The 24534-nt window shown below is 37.4% G+C and overlaps 1 protein-coding gene across 9 annotated transcripts in view; it reads right to left on the bottom strand.

Moving 5' to 3' along the window:
- Window positions 1–19708, bottom strand: part of tjp1a (tight junction protein 1a) — a 183451-nt gene extending 163743 nt beyond the window's left edge. For 2 of the 9 annotated variants that reach the window (XM_051723580.1, XM_051723572.1), the window contains exon 1: window positions 19345–19691. In XM_051723580.1, the coding sequence (XP_051579540.1) occupies window positions 19345–19439 (95 nt within the window). In that variant the 5' untranslated portion in view covers window positions 19440–19691. Of the gene's footprint in view, window positions 1–19344 lie in introns of all 9 variants that reach the window. The other 7 variants (XM_051723556.1, XM_051723563.1, XM_051723507.1 and 4 more) reach the window with 7 other exon arrangements.
- Between the last annotated feature and the right edge of the window lie 4826 nt (window positions 19709–24534).

The following is a 24534-nucleotide window of genomic DNA, read 5'->3' as shown; positions in this document are numbered from 1 at the left end:
TTTTAACTGGTGGTCTGACTGATACACGTGCTCTCTCGCTCCCTGGCAGAGCGTGCTTAACAATTCCCCAAAGCAGAGGACAGTCTGGCCAAAGTGAGAGCATTGGAACCCATTTGCTGCTGTGAATCCCTCTGATTGGCAGGCAAAGCAGCAGAGCTGAGCTTCTCTCCTGTGACCTCCACACTGCCCACGATCCCTAGAGGATTTGAACTAAACCCAAGAGCACTGCATTCAATATGGACTAGCTTCTGTTGCCATCAAACTCTCACTCTCCCTCACACACACAAACACACACACACACACACACACACACACACACACACACACACACACACACACACAAACACTTTTTCTGTCTTTCTGTTAAAGGTATTCATTCACACACTGTACTAACCAGAAGTTTACAATGCCTTCTTGTGTACTAGAGTGGAAAAATGGGTAACACTTTACAATAAGGTTCCATTCGTTAACATTAGTTAATGCATTAGGTATCATGATCTAACAGTAAACAATATATTTTTTACAGCATATATCAGTCTCTGTTAATGTTACTTAATACAAATAAAATTGTTAATTGTTAGTTTCTGTACATTTCAGAATGGACTTACCTGTTCACAAGCATGAAAAGCCTTCATAAAAACAATAATTGCACTCAGATCTATAACAATTAAACCAATCAAATCAAACTGCCTCTCACACTAGCTGCAAGCAGCAATTATGGAGTCAAGCATCACCAACACTGTAGTAAGTGACAAAGTGTTGAGAAGATACAGCCTCGTTTCTTGTTTGGCATTGGCACTGTTTACTTGACTGTACAACAATAAAAAATGCAGAAATTGAAAATAACTCGTTCAATCGAGTCGAGGATGAGGAGCAAAAGCAGAAAAAGAAGTACTTTTTTTCTGGTCTTGGGTTCAAAAGTTAGAAGTAGAACAAAGGTGCAAGGTAAGACCAAGTCCCCAAAAAGGGGCAAAATTGGGTAAAAATACAAAATAAAATACTGAGCATCTATCACTCTCTTTGGGGCTCCAGCATGACTTTGCAAAGTGAAAAATGTCTAAGCTGAGCCAGTTTAAGGCCTTTGGGAGGAAGGCTGACAAAGTAGAATATTACAAAGTGGAGTCCTTTTCTTGGCCCCTAAGAGTTATGCACTAAAATATTAAGCAGACTGCTCTGTTTATCCACCCTTCTCAACTTCATGACAAACAGAGCATTTCCTTCAAAAGGAAAAACACTGAGTTGTGACTCCTTTAAAAGGTGAGTTTCATGAATGTTACATGAGGGTTTGCCTAGAAATAGCCATTTCGCCAGCCCAGTGTGAGAGTTTGAAGAGGTCACCAGCACTGGGAGTTCCAGCAAGCACTAATTACAGTACCTAAGACTGAAAATAAACTACACACACACATATTTAAACACTGGATACAGTGGACAAGTGTTTGACACTTAAGCCACAATACAATTAAAATGGTAAGAATGTTTGTATTATATAACACAATATCAAAACAGTGGAATATATTTTAAAGAATTACAGCACAGGGGCCTGGGTAGCTCAGCAAGTATTGACACTGACTATCACCCCTGGAGTCACGAGTTCGAATCCAGTGTGTGCTGAGTGACTCCAGCCTGGTCTCCTTAGCAACCAAATTGGCCTGGTTGCTAAGGAGGGTAGAGTCAAATGGGGTAACCTCCTCATGGTCACAATTAGTGGTTCTCACTCTCAATGGGGCATGTGGTAAGTGTGCATGGATTGCAGAAAGTATCATGAGCCTCCACATGCAGAGTCTCCACGGTGTCATGCACAACGAGCCATGTGATAAGATGCATAGATTGGCAGTCTCAGAAGCGGAGGAAACTGAGACTTGTCCTCCACCACCCAGATTGAGGTGAGTAACCGCGCCACCACGGGCACCTACTAAGTAGTGGAAATTGGGCATTCCAAATTGGGAGAAAAGGGGATAATAAATAAATAAATAAATTATAGCACAATATAATTTTGCAAGCAAAACATTTCACAAAAATATTTTTGATGTTAATGTTAAGACAAATGATATGTTCAAAATTAAGACAAAAAGTACTTGGACACTTTCTTTTTGTCAGACTTTGTGGAAGATGTCCATAGTTAAAGTGGTGAACTACAACTGTGGACGCTCTGCTAGGACACCTCTGTGAACTTGAGGGCCACTTCAAATTACCTTGGGAGCTGTGTGACCTAGTTGGTTAAAGATAATTAAAAAAAATGTCTAGGAAAAATAAATGTATAATAAATATATTTTGTTTTCAAATACCTGATTTGATTTTTTTTTTTTTTTTTTTTTTAATCCAATGTACTGCTATTCAGATATTCTATGTGTTAATTAAAGGGATAGTTCACTCAAAAATGTTTATTTTGTCATCATTTATTCTGCTGTGTGACTTTCTTTCTTCCGTGGAACACAATGTCAGAGACAGCACATAACACTATTCACTTTCACTGCATCTTTTTTCTATGCAATAAAAGTGAATGGTGACTGAGGATGTCGCTCCCTAACATTCTACTTAACATCTCCTTTTGTGTTCCACATAAAAATACAGTAATACAGGTTTGGAAAAACTTGTGGCTGAGCAAATGGATAACATTTTTTTTAAATTTTGGGTGAACTTTCCCTTTAAGTGTCCAAAATAGTCCAAATACTTTTTGGGGGCCACTGTACACATGATCATATTAAATATAGTAATATAGTTAATCAAAAGTTCAGCTAAGATGCTGCATAAAAAAATTATTTCTGACATGAGTCAACACATGATGCTTATATGTTATGTGGTGAAACTGAGCCTGACTGCCTCATCACCAGTGTCAATATATTGATAAGGAATCACATTCATGAAGTATGTTAAAACAGCCCACTGCACAGGATATGCGATACCTCATGTCAATCTGGGCATGCTCCAGCAGAGGTGATGTGCTTGTGAGAGGGTTCAGTGTAAACAGATAGCCTCTGCAGCAGCAGCACAGCAAGGCCACGCTGCATGACATTGTATGGACGGAAGAGCAGAGACCTTGCACTGATGTAGATCCATTACTCAGTTCAGTGACTGTGACACTACCTTGTTAGGATATATTCATTCAATTGGATGCCAAGGTGTGGGCAAGGAGTGCTGATATATTTGTATCAGCGCAGCACACCATGTACACAGCACCTGATATGAGTGAGAACAGGACACCGTTTGGGTTTGTGCTGATTGTACACTGGGAAAGTTTTAGGGCTAAATTGAATGACTAAGGGAAGAGATTGTCCTGAGGATGCGTGCAGTCATTGAGTCTTTCTCAGATGAAAGCAGACAAGTGAGACTAGTTCTGAGGGACATGCTTTTCCTGAGTCCAGTTTCAGGTCCACTGTTAAATTGTTGCCTGACATAACAACAAAGATTCTATTAATGATCAAAAAGTGCTGAGTATTTTACAAGTTTTCAACCTCATGATGTAAATAGTATTTGACTACTAACTACCCTTACTTAAAGGTGCGGGTATTTTTTTTCATAATTAAAAAGGTTTTACTCCTAAAGAAATGAATTGAAATATTGAAACATATATAAAATCATGAGCAGAATCCAGTCATATCAGTTACCTTGTAAAAGCTGTTTTATTCTACATAGAGAGGGTCCCCTCATCCCCTCAATGACTTGCAAAAACTATGTCAGACACTGTAATATGCTTTGGCCCCCTCCCTGCTCGTCGTGTTGATGAGGTTTATAGTAGATTAGTGTCACTGAACGGCTGGATGTCTGAGTGGTGTCCGGAGAATAGCATAGACAATTGTGTAGACAATTGGAAGAGTTTTTGGGGTAGACCTGACCTGCAAAAGAGAGACGGACTCCATCCCTCCAGGGAAGGTGCCGCTGTCCTCTCTAGTAATTTGGCTCACAGTCTTAATAGTGATAGTATTTGACTAATTGGGGCCCAGGTCAGGAAGCAGACAAATTGGTTAATCCAAATGTCTGCTAGCTGCCTTGAGACATCACACAGGTCACATAAACTACAACATATAGAATCTGTATCAGCTAGATATCATAGAGACTGTGTCTGTTCCCTGAACTACCAAACACAAAACCCCTCACCAAATCTAATTAAGAATTAGACTACTGCCGAGTCAAATGATAAAACAGCGGCAGCGGTGTTACACTGTATTCTGCAATACAAGTTCAGGGGAAACTTTCAACGCCGGAAAATCAGACTTTTAAATATTACATTTTGTAAATGCAATGACTGGAATTGTTCAGTTGAAGGGGGTACCAAACTGTGAATCCTGAACAAAACAGTTTGGTGAATACATGTTTACTCATTAGCTTCCACTCAGGTGACAACAATGAAAGTAGCTACGTGATTATCTAGTTAGCTATAAGCTCGTTGTCACGGAGAGTAAAAGACGGACCTTGTTTATTTTACTTTCCAGCATTGTGTCTCACCAACTAGGTAATAACATAGCGTGAAATCAACACTCAACAGACACAATCCACCACCACACTGTTGTCTGATGAGCTGCAAAAAGATGCTCTGATGTTTACCTTTCAATCTGCTACATTACTTACTGCACTGACAAACTACAGCTGGCTAACATAAACAATAGCAAAGATAAACATGAGTGACATGGTTGTCAGGGTCAGGGTTAACGTTATATTAGTAATACTGAAAAGGAAAAATGATGGGGTCATTTTTTATTAACTTTCCAATATGCATTTCACAAACTAGTTAGCAACTTACCATGAAGACACACAGCTTAACTCCGCCCCGTCTGCAGAGCCACCATCAGCTCAGAGTCAGCTCTGTAAACAATGGAGTCGGAGCGCGCTCTGCTGGAAAAACTACGCTATGACACCAATTCTAAAGCATTGTTTTCAGCACTATATGTTCTGAAAAAAGTTTTCATATCAGCGCATATCGGTAAACATATACGCCGATACGATATATCGGTGAAAGGCTAATATTGGCCGATAATATCAGCCGACCGATAGTCGGGCACTAGTTGATACTATAGAAATTCTACCGCAGAGCAATGACATCTCAGATTATTACCTCGTATCTTGTTTGCTGTGATCAGCTAATGTCACTCAATCTACACCACGCTATCGTTCAGGTAGAACTATTCTTTCGACCACTAAAGATAGATTCACTAATAATCTTCCAGAACTTTCTCACATACTCAGTAAGCCAAAAGATCTAGAAGAACTTCATGTAATAACAGAAAATATAAATACAGTCTTCTCTAGCACTCTTGATAGTGTCGCCCCTCTTTGATTAAAGAAAATTCAAGAAAAAAGCCCAGCAACATGGTACAATAATCACACTCATGCTCTCAAGAGAGCAGCTCGGAAAATGGAGCGCGCAAGTGGAAGAACACAAAATTAGAGGCATTTTGCGGTGCATGGAAGGATAGTGTCTGTAGCTACAGACAGGCAGTAGAAGCTCAAAATAACCACAAAAATCCTAGATGTTTAATCAGTACTGTGGCTACATTGGTTAGGAATAAAGCCTCGTCGCAGCACAATAATAATGACTTCGTGAGTTTCTTTACTGATAAACTGTCACAGCACCTCAAAAACAGTGTCTCATAATTTTACTCATGGGGGCTGCCATGTTGAGATCACATGACCAGTCAAATATTAATTGTTTAATCTCAGTAACCATCCTTTAATTGGACATTTTCACTCTTGGATTAAATGAATCATGGCTGACTGTGAATAGTTAATTGCTACAATGGCATCTGTGACTGAAAACTATTGATTTTGAATGATGCTGCACCCACGCCACTAGGTGTCACTGCACTTACAAAACTAAATAAAAAAAATAGAACAAAATACCTAACAATTTTTCTTCTGCTTTTATATTGGTCTACTTTGGTACTTTTTGTATATAATACTTGTAATGTGTTATCCCTTCACTCAAAAAATACAAATGTAAAAAAATACTAAATAAAATTGGGGAAAACCTCCATGCAATTTTTTTTCAAACAAAAACTGTTTGAATGGATTTGAGCTAGTCTTGTTGCATTAACTTAAATTCATTTGATCATATCTACAAGATAAAAATGTTTCAAAAGTCATCATTTTAATTATGTTGAGGCAACGCTACACGTACAGTTTTGGGCTTTTTGCCAGACTACATCTTGCAAATGAGAATCAGGCATATGGGGTCTTTAACATCCAACACACAAACTAAAATGACAGTGACACTCAGCAATCACATATTTATGAATAGAGAGCCACTCTAAGCTAACACCACATAAGACATACATATAACTAAAAGGTGCAAAAAACACAACAGTATCAATGCAAATACTGTAATATACAGTAAATGTTAAAACAATAAGTTATTTTACAAAATTATTTATTTTACAAAATTGTACAAACTCACACAAGACACAACGGCACACGTAAAAACTAGCCTGGTCTCATGAAACTTACGTGACTATGGCAACATATTTCCAAAACGAAATTACGTGCCATATTACATGTTTGCCAGCAGTTTCCCAGTGAAATGTCCAGCGGGGGTGCCAAAAGTGAGTGAAATGGTATCATAAACAGACTAGGTTTTTAAGGTGAAAATTAGATGGAGGTTTTAATGAGTAAAACATACCTCCCTAACTTCAAACTTTAACCTAAAACTAACCAGTAGTGATCTAAAATGAAATGAGAGGTAGACACAAAACAGGCATCCTTACCCTTAACCAACGCCTAAACCTAACCGATAGTGTCCAAACTATGAGTGTCCAAACAAACCTCTATGAGGTGAGCTACCACAGAAACTGATCACATTGGAATTAGAGTGCAGATGTAGGTGAGTCTGTAATACAGTACATGTGTTAAAATCAGGGCCGTAACTACAGGGAGGGCAGGGTGGGCAGCCGCCTTAGGACATGGGGTGAGAGGGTGCCCGCGACGGTTGACCAAAAGGAACCATTAAAACAACAGTGGGCCTGAAGGGCGATGAAAAATGACTGAGGAGGGGGCCTGACAGATTCTTTGCACTGGGGCCCATAAGATCTTAGTTACGCCACAGGTTAAAATATATAGTTTTTTGAATGATGCGTTAGAGTAAAAGTGTTTCGATATCATAACATAGCAGTGTGTGAGTAATAGTGTGAAAAATAAGTGTTTATAAAGTCATAATCAGCCATTGTAGTCGTGATTTGTGTGCAAGTCAATAAAACACACAACTGTTGTGTTAATTTCACCAGGAAACTGTAGTCAAATGTGAAATGCAGCATGTAAAAGTCAGTTTGCAAAATTTAGTTATATTTATGTTCATTCTATGAGACTATCCTCATCTACTAATTAGGCATAGGGGCCCACCAATAAACATTTAGTCATGGTCCCCATGATTTTAAGCAATGGCCCTGCATTAAAGGGCTCACTAACAAGGTGTTTCCAAACAGTCTCATGTGACATTGCATTCTATAGCCATTTCTGGCACAAAGAGCTGGCAGCAATCTGCAGAGCAATCAAGAGCAATTTATCAAAGACATCAACGGTCAAACCGAATCTGCAAATGCATCCAAATTCTTAAAATTTGACACCTCAATTTTAGATGACCCTTCTTTACTGATTTCAAGAGAAGCTTAATCTCAAGCAGAGGATGTTAAACACAGAATTCTTTATGTTGTAAACACAGAAGCAAAGGCAGTTGGGAGACAGACAAAGTACTTGGCAAGTGTAGCTCTTCTGTAATGGTGCACAGTCCTCTTCTTTACCCTGGCATTCAGAGGTTAATCTGCAACACTAATCTCTGAATACAATTAACATTACACAGGCTTCTTGGCTTGGGCAAACAGGACATAATGTCTTTCACCCTTCTTTGACTCCCTGGGTTGGCTTACCCAAGATGATGGTGTCATTATGCAAATTCACAACAGTACAAAGCAAGGGACATTGTAAAACTTTATGAAAATCTGTGTGGGGCGGATTGTGTGTTTGTGTGTAGTGTCACATTGATAGGATAACTTTAAACAATCAAATGCTCGACTTTAGACATGAGATGACCAGGAGCAGAAAAGGAAGCAACACACTGATTAGGTGGGTCAGACAGCTTCGACAGATGGAGAGACAGATTAGGGATATAGACGTGTATCAAACATGACAGTACAACAGTCACAGGTCCATGCTTAGTGTTTCCCACCATCCACTCAAGGGCAAGGGCAGTACGCAATCACAACCTGGCACCCGCATGCAGAGCAAAGCCTAAGCCTAGCTCAAGTCCATATGTGCAGTGAGAATTTCGTATTAAATGGCAGGAAGACAAAAAACATAGACATTATTTTGAGGTACATAATTGTGTGTTTAATGTCTTTAAATCAGTTTTGGTTGAAAGGCATTTCTGGAAGCAAGAAAAAAAAAACATCTTTTGCTGAAACATATGATCAGCAAGTCAGTTACATGAAAACTTTAAATAGTTCACCCAAACTTAAAATTCTGTCATCATTTACTTATTTTGTGTGAGGAACAGACTGGAATCTAAGTCATCATTCACTTACAATCTTCCCCTCCACTGTAGCTCTTATATCTCACTTGCACTTCTGCATATTCAAACTTTCCAGATCAATGACGTTCGATCATGTTGCATTGATGTCATGATGTCACTGACAAAATCTAAATGTGCCATTTTTGAATGGATGCGAATAGTGGGGGCCAAGATCTTCAAAGGCTTTTGCATAGAAAATATTTGGTCTGTTCCTCATACAAAGCTATCATTCGATGTCCGAATATGAAGACTTGGAATATAAAACACAAGTTATTCAGTCTACAAAGCAGTTTATGGTATTTTTATGGTACTCATTAGTCATTTTGGAGCTTGACAGCCCGAATATTAATTCACTTTCATTATATGGAATACAGTAGATGTTACATTCTTTATCATTCTCCTTTTGCATTCAATGGAAAAAAGAAAGGCATACAGGTTTGGAAGAACACAGGGGTAAGTAAATGATGACAGAATTTTCATTTTGGGTAAACTATTATTTTAAGTAGAGCTTTCATCTTAATTGTCCACTGAGCCTCAAGGCCTCTGACTGACTGTAAGCTGGCACCCATGGAACACATTACTTAAGGACTATAAAGTCCTTCAGAACAGCATTATGAAAACAGAGTGTCTTTGCAAAGGATTCAAGGGCATCTTTTCAAAGTTTTGCTTTTACGACTAAACACTTTGGGCATGTTCATCATTGCCTCTTCAGCTTGATGACATGTTGTTTCTTTCCTGTAGGTCAATAAGGTCCAGTGCATCAGTCCGGCTGGAAGCAGATCTGACTCAAGGATCTGAGAGGTCATTCTTGTCCTGGCCAGCTTGCAAGGAGTAAAAACTCTTAGGTATATGTTTTCATCTCTCCCTCCGGGCAGGTTTCTTAAAGGAGTCATGACTAAGAAGTTAAGGTTAGATGTAAAAGCCATAAAGTGAGACGCATTTGTAGGAAAGTGTTGTGCTGTGTCTGTACAGTTAAGAGTACAACATGATGAAATTAAGAAAATCTTGAAAAAAAAAAAAAAATTAAGGAAATGAAGAGTGAGAAAAGAAAATAGAGAAAAATGTTGTGTGTGTGTGTGTGTGTGTGTGTACGTGTGTGTGTGTGTGGAGAGAGAGAGAGAGAGAGAGAGAGAGAGAGAGAGAGATGATCTTCCAGAAAAAATCCAGATCTTCTAGAAAAAAGCCAGATTACAGGAAACCAGATACACATTCCCTCTGGGAAACACTGCAATAGAACACACCATACACTACGACTACCTCGGTCTAACAATCAGTGCTTCATGGGGTTTTGGTCTGGCAGTGAATGCACTAAAAGAGAAAGCTATTAAGGCCAATTTTACCCAAATAGACATTCCTGTAATAATTTGGTATGTATCTTTGATGGTAATATTATGCCTATTGCTCTGTACGGATGTGAGGTTTTTGGTCCACTCTGTCTAGCAGATTACTCTAGGTGGGACAAACACCCCATAGAATCCCTGCTTGCAGAATTCTGTAGGAACATTCTAAGAGTTCAGAGAAGAACACCTACTAATGCAAGCCGGGCTGAACTAGGCAGTTATCCCCTAATTATACATGTTGAAAAACGATCCCTCAAATTCTGGACACACCAAAATTCATGTTCCCCTAACCAGTGGTGGCTCGTGCATTTTAAGTCTAGGCCTTCAGTGCGATTCATGCCATGAAGAAAACACAGTTTCACAATGAATAAGACACCATATGCCTATTATCCATTACGTGGCAGTCAACTAATAATACCAGTTGACATTTTAAAAACACATCCACACATGAAAGTCAGAACAAAGGAGGTCTAATACCAAGGAAAAGCTCTCTAATAATATTTGCGATTTAAATTTTGCTTGCAATAAATTTTGTTTCGTCAGGGTACACTGTTACTTTTCAAAACTTGATCCGACACTGAATGCTCCAGCAGCCTAATTTACACATCGAAAACTCCTGATGCTATAACAATGCAAAAAGCACTTACCAGTTTGCTTGAAGTGAAAATCAGCCCTCATTTCCTGTTTAATTAATCAATCGCACGATCATGCAGAACATCTCAGGTTTTTAAATCCATAATGATCTCTTTCTCAACGGCAATAACATCAGTGATGACAGCCAACTCATCAGCAAGAGCTCGCACTCTTCGCTTTCAAATTACGTACATCACTAAAAGTGTGATTGTGTCGCTCAAGGCCAGCTAGAAGGCATGGACTGGGACATATCCTAAAGACCACACCCACCAAGAACAAATAAATCAATCTGATTGGCTGATGAATCTGACAGTCTGACTTTAGATGCTTATTCACTGCAGTGTTGAAGGATTCTGTGGAAATTCTGAAGGCCTGACGGGGTGGAGCTCAGACTCACGCGTTGCTTCAGTTAAGGAGCATGGGTTCGGGCATGCGATTTGTGAAACAGTTGTCACACTTTGCTTGTAAGCATTGAGGAATAAATTCTGAACTTTTTGTTTTTTGCTATTCATTTGTAGATGAATTAGGAGTGTAAAGCGATTTAAAAATACATAAGCAAAAATATGTATTTATTAGGCATGTTATGCCAGTAAAGAAGGCTTTGCTGGCCCTGAGAAATCGCCACTGCCCCAACACACTGCAACATGAAGCCCTTAAAACCCAGGAGTTGAAGCCTAAAACCAGTCCCATTTGTCAACTGGCTCTGAAACTCAAATCAGAATAAACCAAATCATAAACGAAAGCAAAAATTCACATTTGGACTATTGGGAAAATTAAAGTAAAAACCAAAGCAACTGGAATGTTATCGGGCCCTAAACAGAAAGTATAATCTGGCAGAATATCTCTACACTGTTAGAGATACAAAGATGGATTTTTTAAAGATGGATCCTCACCAAATACAGGCTCAGTGATCACAGTCTGGCCATAGAAAAAGGCAGACACAGACAAAGATGGCTTCCAAAGGAAGAACGAGTCTGTGCTCACTGTGACACTGGTGAGGTCGAGACAGAGACACACTTTCTCCTTTATTGTGAGAAATTTACAGAGGTGAAAGAGAAATACTTTGACAAACTCTCAAACCTCATGACACAGTTTTCCAGTTCAGCAGAAACAGATCAAATGCAGGTGTTACTGGGGGAGGACAATCATGCATTAGTTGGGGCAGTGGTGGCTAAGCGGTTAAGGCTCTGGGTTACTGATCAGAAGGTCAGGGGTTCAAGCCAAGATGCAACTGTTGGGCCCTTGAGCAAGGCTCTTGATCCTATCTGCTCCAGGGGCGCTGTATCATGGCTGACCCTGCACTCTAACCCCAGCTTAGCTGGGATATGTGAAAAAAAGAATTTCACTGTATATGTGCAAATGTGTGATAAATAAATATAATTATAAAATTAATTAATTATAAATTAATTATAATTATTAGTTGCAGCAAAACACATTTTTGAAGTGCACACCCTCAGAAACCAATTACTGCCTTAATGTACTTCATTCACAGTATTATTATTTTTTTATGTTCATTATGTCTTGTTGAATGCTTATTTTATTTTATATTGTATAGTGTATATTGTTATTATAGTTTTGATTTGATTTTATTCATTACCTGGCACCTTATTTTATTCTATTTTTATTGTTATTTGTTACTGTTATATTATTTTTAAAAAATTCTTCTTTTTTGTCTTGTCATTATCTGTTTTGTGTATTAATGCTTTGGCAATATTGTATGTAACACAATCATGCTAATAAAGTACTTTAAAATATAAACTGAAAATTGAGAGAGAGAGAGAGAGAGAGAGAGAGAGAGAGAGAGGAGAGAGAGACTCTGACAGTCTCTAGATGGACGGTTTCAGCAAAGCTTTGTTTAACAAGTACATTGACACTAACCCTACTAACTGTCTTAAGAAACTGCACCCTCTTTTTGTCCTGCAGGTCATTTTTGACCCGAATTGAAAACCATACATAAATTCTTGATTAGTGTACAACAGCACTAAAGACCCCCCTTAACAAAAATCTGTTTTATTGTGGTCTCAAAGTGTATAATGATAGAGAAAAAAGTATATATACTGAAAATTTATGGAGTAACATAATTTTTAAAGAATTTGTTTTTAAAATAAAAAAATAAAAAGTTTAAATACTTGGCAAACACTGGCCAAGGATGTCTCAATTTAAATTTATTTCAATCACTTTTTACATTTTATAATATATTCGCTGTATTACAAAACTTCTGATTTATAATGCTTAGAAAATCAACAGTGTACATTTTAAAGTTACAATTTTAGTACATGTCTATTTTACAAATTAATCTCTATTGTCAAAATGGGCCCACTTTGCATGTCCATTGTAACAAATCCATTCCTGTCCACTAATGCCAAACAGTTTATTGCAGTGTTACAGGGGTTTAGGAAGGTGCTGTAATAGTTCTTTCTTCCATCTAATGTTTTAGGAGAAAATGATATTCAGTATATCTTTTACCATTTAAAAGTGTGTGTGTGTGTGTGTGTGTGTGTGTGTGTGTGTGTGGGTGGGTGGGTTTGGGTGGTTTACGAGAACATTTCTTTAGGTTACAAACTGGTAATTACAAGGGTATTATGCTGTAAATGTGGTTTATGAGGACTTTTCTAGTGTCCCCATAATTCAAATCGCTGAAACATACTAAACGATGTTAGGGGATAGAATCTATAGTTCGTACGGTATAAAAATCATTATGTCTATGGAGAGTCCTTATAAGGATAGCCACACCAACATGTGTGTGTGTATATGTGTGTGTGTGTGTGTGTGTGTGTGTGTGTGTGTGTGTGTGTGTGTGTGTGTGTGGACATGTGCATGTGTGCACAAACCCCGTTTGAGAGGAAAGTATGCAACTTGTGGGAAAGATGCAGTCCTCAGTGGAGCAGATGGGGAAGCTAGAGATTAGTATATAGGCTATGGGCTAAATTTGAGAAAATTTGAAATATTTTAAGAGCAAAATTTTAACAAATTCAAATTTATTTCATTGATGTTAAAAAATAAATAAAATAAAATACAAATCTGTTTAATGCTGTAGGTTTTAACATCCAGGAAGTCTGAAGGTAAAAGGTCACAACTGGTTCTACCCATGGGGTCAAAATTTACCCGTTAAGACAATGGAAGGATCTATTTGTTTTTAATTGTTATTTCTCTTAAACAATTATAAACAAAAATAATTTTTCTTTGTAATTCTGTTTGTTGATGGTCCTGACAAAGTCACAATGTTTGTTTCCAGTACCAAAAACTATGCGTATTTATAATGTATTCTTAATCTGTCCTGGGTCAAAAATTACCCTAAGACAATAGGATGGTTAAGGAAACAGTTTACCCACATAATTTTGGACATAATTTACTCACCTGTTATGTCGTTCTAAACCTGTATGCTGTTATTTTTTTCTATGGAACACAAAAGTTGAATTTTTTAAGAACCATTAAACAGCTTTTGCCATACAACATTTCATGACCATAAAAGTAGTCCATAGGACTCGTAAGCTATATTCTGTCTTCTGAAGCCATACGATAAATCATTATGTACTTATAATATTGCCCTCTGTGTCTAGTCTGTGTTCACATGAGATTTTTGTTCCACAGAAAAAAAAATGGAATACAGATTTGGAACGTATGGAGCCGTTTAGAGAACAAGGAGGGAAATTATTTTCTGAAATAGTCTTGCATAGCGTTCTCTCACTATTGTTTGCTTTCCCTCGCAATAAGTTTTACGTTCCCTCACAACAAGTTTTCCGTTCCGTCATAATAAGTTTTGCATTCCCTCGCAATCAATGGCGTTTCCTCACAATGGGCCTCATTCATGAAACTTTCATAAAAAAAAAAAATTTTAGAAAACTTTTTTGACAGTGATATACTTGCAACAGGAAGAATCTTCAGAGAAATGAATAGAATGCCTGAAGAAGATCTTTGACCGAAACGCTATATGATATTACCTATTTGTAAGCTATACGACAGTGTGCAGGGCTTTTTCTTATTTTTCCCCCATTGAATTGTGTATGCACCTGTCCGTGGTGTTTATTTATGGGTTTAACAGCATTAGCATTGACCATATGTTTATCAACTGAACGTGATTTACCAGTGCCTATACTAAATTATGAAACCTAAATTATAGAGCTCATTTTAAATAAAATAAATAAATAAATAAAAAACTTTCCAACAAGTCACATTAGAGGGCATTCATTTTTTTGAGAAAATCAAACGCTAACTGTGTTTTCCAATGAACATTTCACCCCATGTCAAGACATTCTGCTGGAACAACGATAAGCAGAGTTGTGGAAAAACTACACTTAGAAAAAAAAATAGTAATTGTTTTCCTTTAACAAGTTTTATTTAACTTCTATTAAAATGTAGTAATAGCAGTTTGCCTGAAAGAACACAGCACATTCAGATGTCTTGCGCATGATTTACACGTGGCCGGGAGCAGGTGTACATTTTGTTCATTCCAACTAACGTTTTGAAAATACAAAACATTTCATGAATCCGAGATTTTACGTCAGAACAGCTTTACGAACGATTTACACAAAAAATCGTCCTGCTCGTGTTTCCTGAATGAGGCACAATACGTTTTGTGTTCCCTCTCAACAAGTTTTGTGTTCTCTCGAATTCATTTGCTTTCCCTCGCTTTAAGTTTTGCATTCCTTCACAAAATGTTTTATGTTCCCTCACAATATATTTTGCATTCCCTCGCAATCATTTGCATTCCCTCTCAATAAGTTGTGTTTCCTCAAAATCGTTTGCTTTCCCTTGCAATAAGTTTTGCGTTTTTTCTCAATAAGTTTGCATTCCCTCAAAACAAGCTTAGCATTCCCTCACAATTGTCTGCGTTTCCTCACAATAAGTTTTGCGTTTCCTTGCAATAAGCTTTGCGTTCCCTCACCATAAGTTCTCTGTTCCCTCACAATAAGTTTGCCATTCCCTCGCAATCATTTGCATTGCCTTACAATGTGTTTTTCGTTCCCTCACCATAAGTTTTGCGTGCCCTTGCAATACATTTTTGCATTCCCTTGCAATTATTTTGGGTTCCCACACAATAGCTTTATCCATGAACCATGATTTTACAACAGTAACCATAGTTGAATTATGGTATTTGTAGTTAAACCAAAGTAAACACAAAATTTACCATGGTTTTACTACAGTAACCATGTTTTAACCACCATTACTATAGTAACACCATACCTATTTGTGGGACATGTACCATGGTTTTGAAATATCTGGACTCTGAGGTTAGGTCTAGCTTCATTTGGTACTTTTTTGTATTAAATGGTGTGTTTTATGCACTTCAGCGCATACACACAATCACACAACACTTCTTAACTTATGCTACACTCAAGGTGACAGTGGGAGCGGTAAAGTAGCAAGAGACGTACGGCTGGGAGGAGGCAGCCATGTGTCAGTAAACCCAGTGTAATCTGTCCCAAACAGTGCCATAAAGCAGCTGAAAGAAGATTTCAAACTCAATGACAGAGTAGAAACATGTGCATTTCAAACAAACAGAGACACAGACATTTGCCCTGACCAGAAGTCCCTGAGGCAATGACAAAGGCAAGGAAGTAGAGAACAATCAGTGTCAATCAGTGGTGAGATTTCCTCTCTAGTGCCTTTTGGGGGTACTCTCTGCTCTGTGTTTGTCAGTCTTGGCTAGGGTGACCAGATGGCCCCGTTTTCTGAGGACAGTCCAGGTTTTTGGTGGTCTGTCCCCAACTGGAGCTGTCCCCAGAAATATCCCTGTTTTTCCAGAGCATTCAAAACAGCCCACATAGTGAATCATATTACATGGCAAGAAACCTACCGTGTGCTCTTTATTTTGACCAACAGAGGGAGCTGCTCGCTATAGCAGCTTCAATTCATTCGTCTTCTTTCACTGATTACTTAGTCGGGCCAGTTTTGCCATTAAGAACTGGACCAGGCAATTGAAGAGAATTATCATCATTGTTATAAACTTCAAGGTAAGGCACATACTAGCTGTTTATGTTATAAAGTTATATTGTTATGTATTTTATAACAGGTTCTGAATTCGGCGCGGGATTGTATTGAAAGTTTGGCCTTAATAATGCTGGAATTCCCACACAAACTATAACATACTGGTTAAAAGTAGTCAAATTAATCCCCACAGATGAACAAATAAAATAAATAATTGTATCTTTAATCAGTGTGTGTTGTGTATATCAGTGCAATCGGCCCACCACCCCTTGTCCCTCCCCCGCACTAGTAATATCATACACTGACTATAGAAAGCGCCTTCTCACATATTTGCTCATTTGTTATTTTAACATATACCCAAATAAATTTAAAAGAAGAACATGACATTAATAACATGGAAAAATAAATGAAAAAATGTACAGTTAGTCAGTACATCACAGCATAGATTACATTGTGCCTTGCAGGGAAACAAGTAACTGAAAAGGAGCACCATAATGCATAAGACTTCAAAATAAATAAAAGGTGGTAATTAAGAAAAACAGGTCCAAATGAGATTAACCAACAGTTAGGTAAAATAGTATTATAATAATAATAATTATTATTATTATTAGACCACTAAAATTATCATTGTTACCTCCGTGTTTGAATTTCACTGAGACAAAGGCTACAGTATTCAATAGAGCATGATACACCACACCGTAAAAATTATTTCCATGATTTGTTAACTTCATATTTTTTGCCAGATAAACTTATTTGTTTATGTGTTTTTATTAAGTAAACTAATGGCACAATGGTAATGCACTGATATAATGTAAAAAAATTAAATTAAATTAAAATCCACTAACTGTTATTTACTATTTATTTTTATTGAAATTATTATTTATTTTATTTTATTTTATTATAAAATTTTATTTTAAATGAACTAAAAATTTTAAGGCAACCAGGTTACTTAATTTTTTAAGTTAAACCAAAATAATTTCTTAAATAATTTCTTACAGTGCATAGTTCAGCACATTACCACATTCACCATGGTCAAAATACATAAAATCCAATTTGTCCCCTTTTTTAATAAGTAACATGAAATTTCAATAACCTATTGAACACTGAACTTGAAATGTCCCTGTTTTTCATTTCAGAAATCTGGTCACCTTAGACTTGGCAGTACTCTGAATCATTATTTAACTGAGTGTTCAAGGAACAGTTTGTGAATGAATATGTGAGTGTGAGTTCATGCATCATTAAGCAGGTGGAGAACAATGGTTTGCAGGATGCAACAGACAGACATCTGGGAGTTTGATATACAATGGTCACCTCCCACTGTCAACACGCTTGGTTACCATACACACGCTATAAGCAAGAGGCAGCGAACAGCCAAAAGCAACAGGCTAGCTGGTTGAATATGGATGCATCCATCATGGCAATAATGTAACGTTATTCTGATGAAAGACCCACCCCCTTTATCATGCATGTGACTGCTCTCAGCTAATGGGGAGGCAGTGTGAACCCATGACCCACCCTTGTTTTTATTTTGAGGAACCACAAGTGACAAGATAAAAGGTTGCTTCTCTGTTTACGCTCAACCATAAAGTCAGATTTCAGACATATACATCAATTACTACTATTGTCTTTATACATTTTAAATTCCCTTCACATACAGAGCAACACATGCAGAAAAAGGTGTATATTGGTCAGTCAGCTCCTAAAGATTACCCTAAGTTGCAAACCATGTATGATTTTGTGTATGTATGGAAGATTATGATGCATGCCATGCAATTAAATGCTGTAAGACACAAATTTGTATGTCAAATTGAACCCTAATTGAATCTGGTTATTAGCTTCTCTTTAATTTACCTCTCGTCCTCCTACATTCATTCGCTCATGGTATTACATTACAGATAACATTTTAACACTGGTGTATTACTAAATAAAATAGGATACACAATGTCTGAATACTACCTGTCCAGTATATTTTTAATACTCAACACTAAGATGACCAGATGTGAGAAATAGTGATGCAATGGTTCTGGTGTCAGCAGGTGTATTAGTGGGACAGAAATGGTGTGGTTGTGTCTTCAAGAATACTAACTACAAAAAAAAAAAAAAAAAAAAAAATAGAGAGACTGTATATATGACTAACTCAACACAAATTAGCTTAAACGTCCATTAAACCAGCATGCAAGAATATCATCAAGATAATGAATACATGCTGCGGTAAAATCTGAGGTTGTACATCATTTTGTTCCCTCATTTGAAAGAATGTTGCAAATGGACTGAGTAATTGTTAAATGGCTTTGAGTGGCTGCACCCATGTTATTAATAAGCTGTCTGAGTGCATCCAGTATAGAGGCATTAGAGAATGAAAATTAAAGAAATAATAGCCAAGGCCAGTTCACAGGAATATGATTGTTACAAAAATGTAAAAAATGGAACATTATTTTGCATTATTAATGTTCGGGAGAAGCAGCAATATTATTTATAGACCCATGTGCAAGCCTTTGTTCATACCAGGGAAGGTCTGATTCAGTCTATTACTGGAGTGTGAAAGGAGAGAGCGAGAGAGAGAGAGACAGAGATAAACAGAGAGAGAGTTACAGTGCATTATCACATCAAAGAGACAAAAATTTAAGTCATATACAGACAAAAGCAAAACAGGAGAGATAGAAAACAATGGGGGGCGAGCATGAAAAAAGGAGATAGATAAAAAATAGAGAAAGAAGGTTGTACTTCCGAAAACAGAATTGAGCGTACTATTTGGAGGTGCAAAGAGAGCTCACTGTGCTGCATATACTTTAACAGCAACAGTTCCTCTATTTCTCAAAATCTATTTTTTCTTCCCTTTTTTGTTATTGTTTTTAAGTCTGACAGAACCTCTGTGCACTTGTCACAATCCACTCTCCTCCCATTCCTCAATTCCTCTCACTCTCTTTCTCAAACTGTTTAGTTTGTACTCACCACAACTGTCTCTTTGGAGGGATGCAGTTGTCTTTGTTGGAGGCTGTCACTCCCATGGCCATTTGCATCACTGTTATATACTTCTGGTACTTCATATTGTCCACCGCTACTATGAGAATCCACACCACAAAACCAACATAGGTAAGCGCGTATGTGTCTATTCCCTGGCATCTGTGCGCACCGGCTCTGCCTCGGTCACTTTCAGAGCGCCATCGCTAAGGGACTGACAAGGAAAACACTCCTCAAGAAGTGTGGAAAAAGGTACCATGCTGCCAGGACCCATGTCTGTTGTGACTCCGTAATCTCATTAGTGCTCAGAATAACCGGCTAATCCATTCAGTGTTGGTCAGGAGCAAGACATTGTTTCTGTTCGCTCCTCGCAAAGCACTTTCTGTTTGCAAAACAGTCAGAAAAAAACTCTGACAGAAGCAAGTGACAGCAGCAGCGACGGCTGAGCGTCTGTGTGCGAGGTAGGAGAGTGGAAAAGCGTGCATGTATATAAAGAGAGAGACAGAGACAGAGAGAGAGGGAGGGAGAGAGATACACACGTGCTCAGGGAGAGCAAGAGTGGGGGTGAGAGGGAGAGAGACAGATATGTGGGGCTCTCTCAGATGGCACAGAAATAGATTTTCAAAAAATCTAAAGATAATGCAAGATCATTTCAGAAAGATTCATTTTGCACATGGGAAGGTCTGAACGCAAATTAAATGTTGGGAAAATTGAGCATCCTGTGATCTGAGCTCTGTGACCGGTGTTTACCTAATGGAAGAGGGGGATGGGAGACAGGAATAGGAGAGAGGGAAATGTGAAAAGGGGGAGAGACAACAGAATTATCTTTTTAATCCTGAACACATGCACACAAGTGTAAGGTTCAGTAAATTAAAATTCACTACACAGACTAAATATTGTTCAACCAAAATCATATTGATCGCACATCTGTTGACCCTCCATTTCCAACGATCAATCAAAGAGGCAATTCAGTGCTATTTCAATCTCCCAGTCACTACATATTAAGCATAATTCCAGCCAAAGCAACCATCTAAGCCAGAGCCATTACAATTATTCGTGACTACCTGCCGACCTTCTTGTAGTCTCAGTCCGCTTAAGTAACCCTCATCTGATCCTGCAGAGGTCTAAAGGGCAGTCGTTGTTAGCTGGCTGCCTTAACTGAGTTAAAGGACTTGCTTAATTAGAATGGGCACTTTGCCACTAGACAAGAGAATGTTATTAGTGATACATTTTCCAGGTAACTAGGACTTTTGTGAGGATTAATTGTGTGTGCATGGAGTTTCTTAATAGCCTTTGGCTAAGGTTTGTTTTCTAAATGAAACTTAATTAAGTGATTTCTTATTGTTTGGCATACCCTTTTAGTCTAAATCAACTGACAGGACATTGATTGCAGGGACAGTCCCCTTAAAAATGACCTGTGGTTAAGTGCTTTGTGCATAGGCAGAATGGTGATAGTTCCAGATAGCAATCTCAGTAACTGTCCTCAGTTACAGGGTCATGCCCACTTGGGGATAAACCAGCATTCATTCTGAAGGATCTGATCTTTAACCAGTAGTCAACCACAGCTTTAAATGTGATGGGGATCGGTGAGTGGAAGCAACATAAACCCACTTAAAACAGAATGTGATTAAAAAATAGAAAGTCAGTTGACTGATTAGTGAACTTATTGTGACTGCAAAGGGACACTCTTATTGTGGACACACATTAATTGACCATTGTAATGGACCTCTTACAATGAAGCATGTGGAAGGATTGGTTATTACGGTGTCAGACAAAATGTCACAAAATTCTGAAAATGATCTTCTGCCTACACTGTTAAAAAAGGGTAACCTGCAATTGTTACTTTAAAGAGCTATTTCTATCTGATTAACCTTTCAAATTAGTTTTCTTGGTGTAACCAAACTGTGTAAAAACAGTTACTTTAGGTGCTTTTCAGGAAACCTAAAAAACAAAAAATGTGGTCAAAGTCAAAATTATTTAATATTACTATTACTAAATTATCCTGATAATTATGGAAGTATTTATGGAAGTATTTTCTAAGTAATTTTCAAAACAAATTGCAACTTGTATTTGCAATTGCATTTTCTAATGCGGATGCATAAACTGTGACATTATCCAATTGCAAATTCGCGTATTACCGCTTGCTTTTTCGTTTACATGAACGAACAATGTCTGCCAAATTTCATATGGAAAAGCAAAGTCCATTTGACATTGCATTTCCCATGTCTTACGAGTTATGACCCTGTCATATCGAAGAAGCAAAAGCAATTACCCCGTTTGCTATTTCACTTCCTCGGCATTGCATATGGAGCCTGCCAAAATTCAAATGGAATAGCAATTCCCTTTGCACTTGCATTTCCGTTGCCTTACACAGACACCTGTCAATCAGTGTTGGGAGTGGGAGTTTATACTGATTACCTAAATGTTAAGGAAACGGTGAGGGAGATTTTGGACATGTACGAGAAAGTCCCAGCGGTGCCAAACGCACAAGAGAGCCCCGGTATGCACGAAAGAGATCAAAAGTGTCCTCGAGAGAAAGTGAAGATACATATATATTAATATTATATATTAATTATCATTGTTAATCCCAAGAACATCCTACACAGTGTATAACAAAAATTAAAGAGGAAAAAGAACAATGAAACAAAAATAAAAAGAAACAATTATAAGAGCTTGTACATCAAGAATAATTGAACCATCTAAATTGAACTGCAGCATATGACACATTGTATGCATAGGTGAATTACGGACCAGGCCAAATGGGCCAGTGCCCAGGAGACCTTGACTTCAATGCTCTTCTGGATGTAGAATTTCCAAATTTTGATACACGCATCTTTTTTTATGTTAAATCTTTTCTGATTTTGATAAAGTAAAATTAACAATAATGTTTATATTGTTACTGATATTTCAACATGTGCTTATTTGATAGAAAAATAGGTTTAAACAGGTTTAAAAAAATAGAATTTTCTTACTTTTATTTCATATGTTAGGCTTTATATGGTTAAGTTTTATTCTTTATATAAAAAGGCTGTCGAACAAAAACATTTATTATACAATTCATTGTTATAACTGCATGTTTGCCCTGCATTACAAAAAATTACTTGCTTAGGTGGTTGGGAAAAAGAAAACATTGATATTTTACCTTATGCCATCCCAGATGTATATGACTTTCTTCTGCTGAACACAAACGAAGATCATATCATAAAACGAATCATATCGCTTCTGAAGATATGGATTTAACTATTGGAGTCTTATGGATTACTTTTACACTGTCTTTGTGCATTTGGAGCTTCAAAGTTCTGGTCACCATTCACTTGCATTGTATGGACCTACAGAGCTGAGATATTCTTTAAAAAAAATCTTCGTTTGTGTTCAGCAGAAGAAAGTTATATATATCTGGGATGGCATCTGGGAAGTAAATGATGAGAGAATTTTCATTTTTGTGTGAACTATCCCTTTAAGGTAAAAATGGCATGTTACCACTTTTTATGGTTATTATAATGTGGCAGAAAACACCTAACCACAAGCTACTGTATAGGAATGAAATTAAATGCTATTAAGATGTGGTTAGACACTAGTGCCAGAGTGTCAGTCCCACTGGAGAGCCCATTAACCTTTAAGCATCACTAAGAGAGATCCACTTCAGTGAGGTCAAGCAATATGACTCATAGAGAAATGCCACTGAGAATATATGTAACAACAAGATACCATCTTAGCAATAAGTCTTTCTACAAATGTGACGGAAAAAATTAAGCAACCACTAAAAAATAAACAAACACAATTATATATATTTTTGCTCCCATTTGCTAAGATATTGATCCTGTTTTTTAACCTCAGAGAAAATGAGTACACTAAATTGTTTGTCAAACTTACAATACATTTATTAATAGACATGGAAATCTTATGAGACCTATTCTACAGTGATAACAGTATTAGTTGTGCGATCAATGTTTAATTTGTTACAGCTACTTTCTCCAAGCATGTATCATTCTGAACTAGTTAATTGAGCCACACAAAATGAATCATAGCAAAGTACATTAAATATAGCACTCACAACATTACGTGAGTCATACTGAAAGAGGTGTTATGTATAGCAGATCTTCAAGTACTGTAAAGAAAAAAATCAATTTAATGCTATACTGGAAAATGAATGGCAAAAGGCAAATTTCTCTTGTTAGAAAGTCCACTCTGATCAGAGAGCATGAAGGTCACACAGAAAGTGGCGTGTCAGCAACTTGCATGCCCTGAGGTCTCCAATAAAAGAAAGAAAATAGACTTTTCTGTCTCCTTTATTCTGTCAATACTCTGTTTCTCGGCAAGTCCTTGAGACACTTCAGATGAAGGCTGTGAGATGAAGAACTATATAATGGCTAGCCTGTATTGTTTACTGTTTTAAAATAGTTGTTTTAAAAGTAAAATAGTGAATCCATTCAAACCACTTACTCAAATTTACACATCGAAATGTGCAAAGAAAGTAAATAACTCAAAATACATTTTTAGGACACATTTTTAACTAAATTCAGATGGCGGAAACAATGAAGTTGGTGAAGAGATGTGAAATGGATTTTATGCTCTTCATCTTCAGTCTAGTCTGGCTAATCTGCTCTAATTATAATGATAAACACTGCACAATTCATGTTGCTTACAGACAGGCTTACTTAGAGCTCAGCCAGGAGAATAATAAACACCCTTATTCAGGAACCGTCCTTTGCATAATACATCATTTATATATATTTAATCAATTTTAACTCAGGGCTGACACTAATGTCCCAGTGAATTATCATCTATACTAAAAGTGTGTTGGGAATTTCTAAAGAATTACTTATACTTAAAAATGGCATTTAAGAAAAGGTCATACAATCTAGGTGTCATGTTGACTTTGTCCAGAACACACGAATGCTACATTTTGGTATGTCCTCTCTCACCTGCGCTCTGTCACTTGAATACATACTTTCAGAGAGAAATGTTTGTTTTTATGTCAGCAAGAGTCTGGGCAGCAGTCACATTTAGCACAAGGTCAAGAGAGTATCTAACTAAATTCACACTCACATGACAGCAGACAGTCACAGAAGGCTTTCCTATTAAAACCTCACACCTAAGTCACAGGTGATAGTGAGGTGCTTAACTGTGAAGATGGGGGCTGGCATGCTGAGTAGAGGATGTGCATTGATTAAAGCTGGC

This window comes from Myxocyprinus asiaticus, chromosome 2 (genome assembly GCF_019703515.2).
Source record: "Myxocyprinus asiaticus isolate MX2 ecotype Aquarium Trade chromosome 2, UBuf_Myxa_2, whole genome shotgun sequence".
Taxonomy (NCBI): Eukaryota; Metazoa; Chordata; class Actinopteri; order Cypriniformes; family Catostomidae; genus Myxocyprinus; species Myxocyprinus asiaticus.
Note: the sequence above shows the minus strand (reverse complement) of the source record. Positions and strands in the feature narration are given on the sequence as shown.